The 12,518-nt window shown below is 37.5% G+C and overlaps 1 protein-coding gene across 2 annotated transcripts; it reads right to left on the reverse strand.

Moving 5' to 3' along the window:
- Positions 1–247: 247 nt before the first annotated feature.
- LOC122028758 lies at positions 248–9,070 on the reverse strand. Of its 2 annotated transcripts, none has more exons than XM_042587628.1 (8): positions 8,030–9,070; positions 6,666–7,127; positions 5,934–6,087; positions 4,185–4,479; positions 2,185–2,257; positions 1,964–2,054; positions 1,000–1,079; positions 248–901 (listed from the first exon to the last, which is right to left on the reverse strand). In XM_042587628.1, the coding sequence occupies exons 1-8, from the start codon at positions 8,096–8,098 to the stop codon at positions 635–637; spliced, it is 1,491 nt and encodes a 496-aa protein (XP_042443562.1). In that variant the 5' UTR covers positions 8,099–9,070; the 3' UTR covers positions 248–634. The 2 variants fall into 2 exon arrangements, with proteins under 2 accessions (XP_042443562.1, XP_042443561.1); XM_042587627.1 differs by having other exon boundaries at positions 5,916–6,087.
- Positions 9,071–12,518: the final 3,448 nt, after the last annotated feature.

Below are 12,518 nucleotides of genomic sequence, written 5' to 3' on the forward strand. Positions count from 1 at the left end.
TTTGCTAATACATCTAAAAATGATTAAACTATTGTTAGCTAAGACGAATGCAATCTTATTTTGAATTCTCTATATATATTTAGATTCATAATACCTGCCACATTTGTGTTCAATATGTGCTTAGTTAACGAAAAGTATAATGGCTTAAAAATGCAATGCTCAATTACAACTTTCACTACGAAGACTGAAAAGTTGTAGAACTTCAAAATTATCATGAATGTATTATTTATTAATCATGGACAAGAATGTCTAGAGAAACAATACTTGAACAACATAAGATTTGGAAATCTCGAAAAGAATACAAACAAACAAACAAAAAGAACTACATATCCCACAAGAGGTGACTAACTTTGTTAGTTCCAAAAGAATTATGTGAGACGCTGAAGTTCAAACATAACTCTCATCCATATTTTATGCATCTTTGTGCAAGTCATGTTCTTCCAAAACTATTGGAGCTTAGTTGACAGGAGAAATGTAAGGGTCTTTGTCCTCCGACAAGGATAAGTTGGTTGCACAGGTTACATGGTTTAAATCTCCATGCTCAAGCCTATCGCAAGCATCAACAAAAACGTCTGTCAATGTGATATGGCATGCAAAACCAGAGCTCTTGTGTGTAGATGAAACCTCAAAGGCTTTATGAATGATTTTGTCCAATTTGCAAAGGATTAAGGTCTGGAATCTGATTCTCTAAGTCTTGCTGCCGTGTGTCATCTGTTGCATTTGCGACTCCAGGAAGGTTTCTGGCTTCATTCTGCTGCATACTCTCGTTATGTTGTGTCAAGCTTAAATTTCTCCTATCCCTCCATCTTAGATACTCAATGAGCAAAGTGTTCATACTGATTGCAATACCATACCCAGTAAATGAGGACAGTAAAATGGAAAGAACAGGGCTTACTCCTAGCTGCAAAATCAACAAGGAGAAGAATAAGTTTTCGCTTTCAGCATCAATAAATTAAACTAAATATTTGCTACCATATCCATCTGATGAAATCATCTTACCACATTATAGAAAACATGAGAAAAGAGGATTACAAGTGCAAACTGGAATGATGCAAAAACCCAAATGTAGCTCTGGCTCACTGTAAATAGAACAGTCAAATTGATGTCAACATATAACATGATAAAACATAGAATGAAGTACAATAACAAGAAATCACAAGCCACAAGTCCCTATACAATTAGATTGTGTTAGGTACACGTGAACGGAATGGAATGAATAACAATGGATCAGAGTGGAAAGAAAAGTAGAATGATCTATTCCATATCTTTATTTGGTTGAAATTATAAAATGGTATAATTAGTGGAATGCTTCAATTTATGCTTAATCCTTTTGTACATCTAAATGTTTTTCCTCATCTGTTCCACGCGTGGCTTGGTTCACTCAACAAGTTAAATTGGACCAACTTGATAGACCCTACGTATACACCCAGTTTTGACAAGCTTAACTAGCTTAATCAGTTCTCTAGAACCATTTCCAATCCACTTGAGACGCCCACTTAACCAATTTGACTTGCTTGTTGGCCTGACCCATAGGTCCGATGACTAACTAGATCATTTTGCCTGAGCCAAGAGGGCGCCTAACCCAACCAATCCACTAGGCCAAACCATTCTTCTTGGTTCACCCAACTTGCTTGATCCAACTGACTCAATGTAATTGGCTTGCTCGTTCTACCTAGTTAACTCATTTTATTTATCTCAATCTTAATTTTAAATTGATAATTTATTATTATTTGCTAGAGATGGAATCAAGTTTTTTCCCCTCTTGATTATTCCACCTCAAATTTCCCATCCAAATATTTAAATAAAATCTCACAATCACCCTGAGTTCATTCCATTCATGCGTACTAAACACTTGTGATTTTTGCATGACAAAAAATGAATATTGATTATATGAAACTAATAGAAAACATGGGAAGAAACAGAAATTGCAAAACCATATGAAGATGAGGAATGATGTTTTTACCCATTGTTGAAGTTATCATGGATGAAAGAATACCAAGAACACATGAATATGGCAAAGATACAGCAAGAGCACGGGAACCCAATTCACCAAACTGTTAGATTAAAAATGTTAGTTGAAAGTAAATGCAAATTAATAAAATCAATAAATTGAGCAAGTGGTTATAAATCATATAAAAATAAAAATAACAAAAAATATTGAATTTGGAAGTTGAAATGCTTTACTAAGAGTTGCTCCAGTAAGCAGAAATAGGCAAGCATGCTGACCATGACGAGAATAGGGACATCCTGCCATACCCTATAAGAAAAATGAAGAAATACTAGTTATCAACAATTATACTCATAAACATACAACTGCCACTAGATTAAACCAAAGACTACAAATTGTTAATAATGGTCTTCTATCGATTATCTATAAATGCACGTATTCAACCTATTATGTGCATGTCAATGTGTCATTTCTAATATATTCAAGGAAAAAATTTGGGTTCAAAGATTGGGCAAAAATAAGTTTTGCTCAGTTCCATTTTGCTTGCCACGAATGTAAATATAATTTGACCAAAATTTTAATGATTCATTATAGCGATCTTCATAATTGGCACATAGTCATGTTATTCAAAGGTCATCATCTTCAAATTAATGACCACTGAAATTAATCATAACCAACTATTTACTTGAAAAATCACACTTTTCTTTGACTACTGCCACCAAAGGATAATAAAATTAATGCATACATGAACAACATTTTCATAACCATTAAGATAAAAATAGTAAATCTTCTTAGCATAGGCAACATAGGAAAGCTTGCAACTCAAAGTTCAATATGTTGCAAGCCTATTCCACCCATGATTTCCTTCTCCTCTTGCCAACCTTAGGCAAACAGATTCTATATTATTGTTGTAGTCATCAAGCCATTTATCCCAACTCCCAACTATTTTTGGTTAGCTACATGAAACATATCATAAATCATCCTTTATTTGTTAGAATAATATTTTGTTTGGTCTCCCTCAATCTTCTACTCCTTTCACCCTAATCCATTTAGCTTTCCATCATAATCAACTCAACGCTTCTAATTCTATTCATTGACTTTGAACTTGTTCATATCATGTCAATCTATTTTCTTTTCTTTTATTATTTATTAGAGTTATACCAAATTACTCTTTAATATTTTTAAAATTTTACCTTTTTTGGTAATACGTTCATCTTAATATTCTCATGCTTGGTATATTAACCATTTGTTGCTTCCAAATAGTTAAATATTATGATTCATATAGTATAATGAATCATACCACAATCAGATAATTTTTGTTTTTTTTAGCTTATGGTGTGTGCGATGTCACAAAGACTCCATAAGCTTCCTTCTATTTCTATCACTCATTATTTATCTTATTAATACTATAAAAGGGGGCAATCCGATGTCAATGCGGGGTCTCAAGACAAAGTTTATTGTACTTAGTCTTATTTTGCATTGCAAGAAGTTATTTCCGCGACTCAAACTTGTGACTACTAGGTCACACAACAACAACAACAACAACAACAACTTTTCATCATTACTCCTTTCTTGTTGAATAAATTTAAAATATCTAAATTCTTCCAAACAAGAATTTCATAATATCCATTCTTGTAGATACATATAGAAATATAAGCATACAAAAAAAAAAAACAATTCAATCTAATTCATATAATCTATAGATAGAAATAGTGAAGAACAAACCATGATGATGTGAAAACCATCCTCTTTCCTACCATGTAACTATGACAAGGAATAGACCATACTAATAGCTTGTCAATCATGAAAATTATAATGAAACTAAAAGTTGACCAGCTATCTTTTTGTTCAATGATCATATTCTAAACAATGATTCAAACAACATACTTGGAGATTAATGCACCAAATAATTGTAAAAAAACAGAAATAAAGTCATTAATCAGAATAAGAAAACTTGTTACTGGATGCATGACTAATTATCTGCAGAGGAAAAAAAAATCCAATATAATAAAAACAGTCTTGTGAATCTACAAAAAGAATCAGTAACTGGAAGATGAAATCAATAAGTTTGCTGAATTTTGTTCTTCTGAAAATTAAAAGTTGATTGAACTTATGGTAGTTGTCTAGGAAAAGAAAACCAAAGGAGACTCAGATATATAATTACAGTTCCTTCTAATTGAAATGATAGGAGGTTAGTCAATTCATTTTAAGGATCATGAAAAATGAGAAATATAACCTGTACTGAGCAACTTGTTGCTGTGTTGTATATGCAGCACGTCTATTGAGAGTCTGATTATTCTGTAATCTCAGCAATGTTACAGGTAGGTTTCTTACTTCCTGCTTGCACACATCACACGTCTTATTTCCTTTAATATTAAACCACCTTACTGCACACTCTTGGTGTGCCAGTGCAAGTTCTCCTTTGCAGCTACACTCCATTTTAAGTGTTTCTCCCCCTTCAGCAAGTTCAATGAAGCAAATTCGGCAGACAGCCTCTTCTTCTGGAATATCATCACCATCATCTTCAGTTACTGCAAGTCATGTATCATCCAAGAATTAGTTTCTACTTGTGTAAGCCAATACAATGTTGTTGGACTTGGACGAGGCTCATTCAATCCTAAAATAACTAGTTATTTTAGGAGGATGCCCTCTTGATATATATGCATAATAGACCACTACTTAGTCCCCTCGGATGGGTTTAGTGGCTAGCGTATGAGGTGTTGTCACAATGAGGTCTGGAGTTCGAATCTCGGCAAAGCCGCCATTATGTGCTAGTCACTATTCCAAAGGCTAGTAGCCGCCTGTGATTTACCTCCTCCGTGTTGGCCTTGGGACGGGTTGGCGGGGGCGAACGTATTCACCTTTTGCCACAATAATAGACCACTACTTATCATCTAGCTCTACTACCATATTGAAGTGGAGAACCCATTACATCTCAAAATGACTAGTCACTTGAGAAGAAGGCACCTTTTCAATCTATCGACATAATGGACCATCATGCTTGTCCATGTGGGACTAATGTATGAAGAGCATTTTAACTTCATTAACCCTTCACACCCATCTTGACTTAGAAGCATGGGCCTAGCAAAAGTAGATACCGGACCAAACCGGACCAACAAGAGCAGGCGTAGGAGGAGCAGCATTAAAGGAGGGTACGAAACCAGAATCTCTTCCCTTTTTGAATCAATTGATAAGGGATGAAATGGAGAGACTTCAAAACTGAAAAGAGAATGATGAAATTCCGAGGAAAGTGATTATCCCTGTCATGTCTTGGCCCTCCTATGGGTCTAGCTTTGGGGTTATGTTAAATTGTAATGAAGCTCATTCCATCCCAAAATGATTACTTATTTAGGAAGAGAACACCCTCTTTAATATATAGATAGTATGAACAACCCTACTTGTCAATACAGGAAATAATAGGTATGGAACATCCTAAGTTCACACCAACTCATGCCCATACGTCTAGCTCTGATACCATATTGTATTGAGATGGAGCTCATTCTATCCCAAAATGACTAGTCATTTGAGAGAAGAGACCCTTCTAATATATGAACATAGCATCCTCACAACCATGATGGCTGAGAGGCACAAGCCTACCTTTGATATCATGTCGAATCAGGGTGGAACCCATTGTATCTGAAAATGACTAGTGATGGACAAAGTTCCACCCCAATTAGACAAAGGTAGACTCCATAAGTGTGTGTGATACTTGTATCAGATTTCAATCTGCCCCAAGATATTTTATACAATAACCATAGCCAACAAACTGATAGATAAATAAATAATGCTTCTTGGTGGTAAAAAGACGAATACGCTCGTCCCAGCGCCCCCGCCAACCCGTCCCAGGGCCAACACGGAGGAATAAATAATGCTTCTTTCACCTAGTACATGTAAAGAAATGAATAAACAGAAAACCACGATCATGCATGAGGCTATATTGTTTAGTTTGCAGTTAATAAAGAAGTACCAGTAACTGAATCTATACCATCAGTTCCAATGGTAACATCACTTGTGGCAGGACAAGGGGTTGCTGAAGTAACTCGTTCTAAACCAATTGAATCCATTCTTCCTAGACCACTAGGTTTAGCATTCCCAGGTACTGAAAGTGATCGCCTGATCTGCATTTCCGTATCTTTTTCCTGTCGAATCAAACAAAAATATAAAGCAAACAATTTGATAACCCCTATCTACGTAGGAACATAGATTACTGAAATTCAACCTTCTGACTTCTGTCAGATATGAAGCTAAAATTGTCAAAACATAGTTATGCATGAATTCCTACACCAAATGAACAATTAAAATAGCACTTCTCCCTCATATTAGGAATCTAGAAAGCCTACTATAAAAAGTGAAGCACATTTGCGCATCAAATTAAAGCTAATCTCCAAGCAAGATGAGTGGAGTGTCTTTTATACATAAATGTCTACAAACCCATTAGCTTGTTTCACTGGGAATTACAATATTGATAATGTGACCATGATGTGTAAAATGTAAGATTAAATTGACTTAGACATGAGAAGGGGAAAGGGATTGGAACGCCACATTTGGTTTAGCTATCAGAAAATTCTTAACACATTTCGGAAGCTAGAAACAATGAATTTTTTAGGTGTAACCAGTATTGAAAGAAAGAAACACGGTAGAATATAAAACAATATGGACTCGAAAAGGGAGCAAAAATTCATAGCACCAGAAGTAATTATGAAAATGTAAAACTTACTTCCAGAAAAGAGAGGTCCACAGCATGTCTTTCCTGTTCAGTAGATGGACCTTGATCGCGAACTGGTGTAACAGGTAAAGAGTATGTTCTCTTGGTTGAAACAGAGGAAAGGACCCTGACAAGAGAAAATTCCCTTGATATTGAGGGATTGTCTTGTTGTCCTAATGGTGTTCCAGGAATCACGAGAACTGTCCTGTCACCCTCTGAAATTGAATTTTTTGCCTTAAGACCCCTATGGGGGAAGGTGGTTCTAGTAGATGATTTGGTCCTCATTGAATTTGGCCTGGATGGTAGATCTGCTCTTGCTGAACCAGGACTAGACAAAGCATGTGTCCCTGCATAAGTCATCGGACTTTCCAATATTCTCGTTGGTGTTTGCAAGGATGCAAGGTTTGGTCGTTGAGAATTATGCACATGTGCAATCTCTCTTAAGGTGTTTGCATCCTTGTCAGACGACTGCGACTGCAGAGGCATTTACAACAGTGAAATTCTATGTTTAGAAGTGGCACATGCTCAAGATGTTAGAGAATATTATAAACAAATGACACATAAAAATAATGGCAGATAATAATATTATAGGCATTCATCACCACAAAGATCACATTCCCAGGTCTTCCTATAGCCAGACTTACTTATTTATCATCTAGCAAGTAGTCAACTACAAAATCAGAAAAAATATTCTGAAGTTGCAGATTTAGTACATTGGAAACCTTCAACTTCTAAATCAATCGCCTAAAAGTCTGGGGCTGTAGTGTCCCAGCATTCGACTACAGGTTCTAAATCGGCTAAGATGGCTTTCAATAAATCAAGTCAATTGACACAAGCCATGTAGTTGTCTCTTCCTATTCACATCAAATCGAGTTCGGAAGGCATCTAATATCATGTGTTATTAGCCAAAGTAAACCATAGCCACCCTTTTGGCAATTTTTATGATAACAACAACAATAATATGAGCAATCGTCAAGTTCATCAATCAAGTGCCTCATTGGATTGCCATATTCATTTTTGAATCCTCCACAAAGCATTTCTTTAGCTCTAGAGAACACCAGATTGAGCCTATCTATAAAAATAGGAGAATATTATTTGAACACCACCTCAAGAAGTATCTCCCACCAGGGTAACAGAACAAACAAGATCAGATAGAAATCATTTTTTTTATATATTTTTAAATCATCGTCCTTGCTCTCCACAACTACGAAACAAAGGAGCCCTTTTTTGCGCAACCTTTGAGCCACAATTTACCACTAATAAAAAAGATTATGATTGAGTAGTAGAACGCAACTAGAATACATCCACTAAACCCCACCCAAAAAGTAATTTCTCAGAAGACCCAGAAAAAAGTTTTCTTTATCAATAAGAATTACCTCCAGATCGCCGCTCCTCGGCTGTGATGCTGGGGAAGCTAGATCCGAGGGGCCTGCCGAATACTCCATAAGCAACCGAAACCAAAATCAACTTAGAAACCGGAACCGAGTGACTCGATCAACGAAGAACCACAGATTGGGTGGATTCTAGCAGCCAAACTCCGGTGGCGTCTTTCTCGGCGGGGTGGAGTAGGATAACTTGGGACTGCGACTCTTGGAGAACAAGACGAAGCGGAATGAACGAGCAAGCGTACAATACTTTCCATGGGAGGAGAACAGATTTATAGTCCCAACTCCGAAGACACATTTTCGATTCTGAGAGGATTCTAAATTACTAAGCTACCCCTCGAGCCGTTTGAGGGATATTTTTTTCCCCTTCAAATAGGTCGCTCCGGTTCAACTTGGCTGAGCCAATTCGACCGACTCGGCTCAAATCCAACCCGACAAATCGCCGATTCGACACACGAATACTCAATTTGTCATCATAATCTACCATATTGTACGGCGGCATTAAATATTAGGCAAATTTGACGTGTCAATATTATCTCACCGTTTCGATAGATTCTTAATTTATCAATTTTATCCCAATCTGAGTCAAACCCGGTTTAATTTGTCAATTGTTACGGTCAATTCCCAACGGAATAAGAATACCGTCTCCGATCTCTGTCGTCGGCTTGTTTTGTTTTGGGTCAATAAAATTAATGCGTCAATTTAATTTGACATTGTTTTTTCCGGTTGAGTCAAAGTTTTAGTACAATTACAACATGACACTAATCAATTAAGTTTAGTTGATTCGATTAATTGAATTAGCGGGGGTTTTCGGTTAATTTCAAACTGATAAAGCAACACGATGATGCTGAAATGACAATGATAGTGTTAGAAATCCATGTAATAATTAAATAATAATGACCGTGCCATTTGCATCAACATAGGAGTACTTTTTTTAAGTTAAATATACAGATAATTATCCTATAAAAAGCGGAATAACAAGAATTTAGAACTACAATTATAGTAAAAGATGAAATATATCCTCCAATAACTTCATACTATCAATCTCATGAGTATATGTTAGAAGATAAATTTAGAAATTACAATGATCATTACGGAGAAAATATTTTTTTCGATTTTATCAAAATTCAATCCTTTATTTACTATAATAATAGCTATTCCGTAGTAATCAACTCAACCATACGCCGGTAGGTAAGAACTTAGGAACCACGAGAAACTAAACACTCGAGATATGAGATATAAATATCATTAATAATATTATAAAAAGAGGAAAAATCATACTGTTTTTTTAGATACTCATATATATATACCAAGTTTCATATTGAAAGAGTATAAACAGATAGATAATTATGAATGTGTGGATATATTTTTTTAATTTAGGTATAAGTTTTTCAGATCTACTAATTCTGAAGATCACCAATTCAGCCTCATGAAAATGTTGGATAAAATAATTTATTGTCTAAGATTTTGAAAATTAATTAAATTTAAATATATTAAACTAAATTCAATTTATCTGTCGAGATGACCTAAGCAGATACTCTCAGGCTGCAAGCAAGGGTTGGTTTTAGCCAAGTGCTTAACACAGATGAGTGACCGGCCGGGCGAGCGAGCGGACAGCTGAACAGATCGAGCGAGCAACCAAACGAGCAAAAAGGTCGAGTGAGTGAGCGGCTGGACGGGTGAGTCACAGACCAAGTGATCAAGCGGTCAAGCGAGTGAGCGGTCGGACAGCAGACTCACAGACCAAGTGTCCGAGCGGTCAAGCAAGCAAACGAACGAGCAGCCGAGCGAACTGGGCGAGCGGTCGATCAAACTGAGCATGCAGTCGAGCGAAGAAGAGGTTGAGCGAGTTGCGACCGAACGGGTGTGCAGCCGACCGGACAAAAAGGTCGACCGAGTTAGCGGTCGAGCGAACTAGGCAAGTGGTCGATCAAACTGAGCGAACGACCAAGTGAAGAAGAGGTCGAGCGAGCTGCAGCCGAACGGGTGTGCAGCTGACCGGACGAAAAGGCTGATCGAATGCAGAATTCGAGCGGACGGATGACTGATGCCTGCGAGGGTTGCAATTTCCTTGAAATAAATCTGCCCCACTTCCAGCTGTGTTTCAAGGTTTCCTCGAGTCGTCTGTTTCCCAGGATACAACGGTGAACCATGATTCCCACCAAGCACTGATGGTCACGACAAACTGAGAGGTACTCGACTGCTATCATGGACACTCCACTGAGCAAGAGATGCACGACAAAGGAGAATGGGAACGTAGGTGGAGAGCTTCAACTTTTTGAGCGTGTAACTTTTTTCCTATGACCGCTGCCTCCTTTTATAGGAGCTCAGACCAATGGTCAGCATTAAAGATCATTTAATGATCATTATTCGAGTTGTGAAACGCCAACATTTCACTCAACTGTATTAGTCTTTAATTTAATGCATCCGTTACACCCTTAAATAAGCAGTAAAAAGTTTATGTGACAAAATATTAGTTGTTCCACTTTGCAAGCGCAAGTCATACACACACACGAGTCAACTTAATTCAGTGTAATTCCGACCCTAGATTTGCACCCATCTTATGCACCCACGCATGAGAGAGAGAGTCTCTTTTCATGCATTATTCATATCATCCATGCATGTGAATCAATATAAATCCACCAATATGCCTTAAAACTCTTAATGTGGGACTAAAGTTCCATTCACAATAGAGGTTCATGCTTCTTCCACCTCTTCTCCATTCACATATATCTAATAAAAAATTTTCTACTGACTATTAGGATAAATCCGAGAAATACCTACATCATGCACTCGACATCAGACGTTAACTATCCATAATCCCAATATAGACAATTGCTTCTTAGGCGAGATTTGAATCATGACGCTCCTACTAATCACTGAAGTATGTACCTTATCGTTGCACTATGTTGATGTACTTCTTTTGAACATTGTATTAAAAGTATGGGCTCACCTCTCAAATGAGACGGTCTACACAAAATTTCAAGTGCAGATAGGTTGTTAGGAGAAACAAGTAACATACTTAGGTTGTTAGAAGAAAAAGTAGCATGCCTTAGTTATTGGATTGACTATTTTAAATAGAGAAATATAAGGGGTATTTATAGAAGAATCGATGTGCCTCGCATTCCCATCGGAGCATATATACCCAAACAAATCTATGTATGCCGGCCATATAGCATGACTAGGTAGGGAGGTAGATGAAATAGAAGGCATAATCCCTGAAAGGGACATTGTGTATTAGGAACTTCACCTTCAAAAATATCCCTGAAAAGACATTGCAACTTGAGAATATTAAAGACATTGCAGCTTACCCACCCGAGAATATACCCCATCTAGGTACATCCAGGGAAATCATTTGAATCTAGCACTCTAACAGCTTTATTACTAGATAATCATACAAGAGCATCCTCGTTCATGCTAACACAAGAATTTACTTGATATTTATCTCAAGAAGAGATGACTAATCCAAGGATCTACACTTCAGCACACTGATAACCATGATTTTGACTATATTATTTTGAATCATAATGCATGTTTTTATTGGTTTATTCATAGTTTAATCTCACATTAGCATCACATCTCAATATTGTATTTGATTTTGGATCTAATTATAAATTAGCTAATTTTCATGGTATTTGGTGCTAATATTTGATTCTTATTTTGTAGGCATCAAAAGGGTCATGGACCCGATCAGATCAGGCTGCATTTGGGCTCAAATCAAGGGCTAATCAAGTCGATCAAGCCTCGGAGCATTATAGGTCGTTCATCCAAGATTGAGCAGATCTGAGCCATCCGCTGAAGATCCGGCTCATCCAACCTAATGAGGGATAGATCTGAGGCATAGATGAGGATCCAGAGGTTTTAATCCAGATCTGAAGACATCATAGCCGTTGATCAAGCCAGAAACGATCTGGACCATCCGATCAGATCTGAGGAGTTTAAAAGGCTTCGCGTGAGAAGCTACAGTGGGGCTCGGCTTCGCGATTTTTGCTACAATGTCATCGTTTTCTTCTTCACCGCGGCCGAGTTCCCATTCCACCATTCCAGATCTGAGAGTGAGTGTTCTTCATCGGCAGCAATCTATGAGCTGACGGCGATCATTGTCCGAGGTCACAGAAGCAGCAGGGGCGTTCTCCAGTCCGTGCAGCTGATGTTCTGTCCATTTCCGCAATCCGGATGCAGGGGCGTTCTCCGATCCGCGATTTCCATCATCAATGGAGCTAGAAGGGCGTTCTCTGAGGCTCCGACGACTCTCCCGTTTCCTCATTCCATTAGCAACTCCAGAATCGATCTGATCAATCGATTGGTGTCGCAATTCCCAGAACTCAGCGCTGTTTCCTTGTGCATTGTAAACTCCAGCCGGTGTGAGCTGTATGGGCGTTCTCTGAGGCTATGATCGTCAGTCTGGATTAGTTGGAAGCTCGAGATCCAAGCCAATTGTCCTAAGGGCGTTCTCAAAGGGCAGTTTTGTAGTGACAGC

This window comes from Zingiber officinale, chromosome 10B, assembly GCF_018446385.1.
Source record: "Zingiber officinale cultivar Zhangliang chromosome 10B, Zo_v1.1, whole genome shotgun sequence".
NCBI lineage: Eukaryota > Viridiplantae > Streptophyta > Magnoliopsida > Zingiberales > Zingiberaceae > Zingiber > Zingiber officinale.

What these genes read in the sequence shown, in the direction of transcription:
- LOC122028758 (XM_042587627.1), bottom strand. Translation starts at nt 8,098, where the DNA reads ATGGAGTATTCGGCAGGCCCCTCGGATCTAGCTTCCCCAGCATCACAG. An exon ending in TGGACCTCTCTTTTCTGGAA is followed by an intron (nt 6,088 to 6,665) that starts GTAAGTTTTACA and finishes TTGATTCGACAG; the next exon opens with GAAAAAGATACGGAAATGCA. An exon ending in CTCATGTTTTCTATAATGTG is followed by an intron (nt 902 to 999) that starts GTAAGATGATTT and finishes TTGATTTTGCAG; the next exon opens with CTAGGAGTAAGCCCTGTTCT.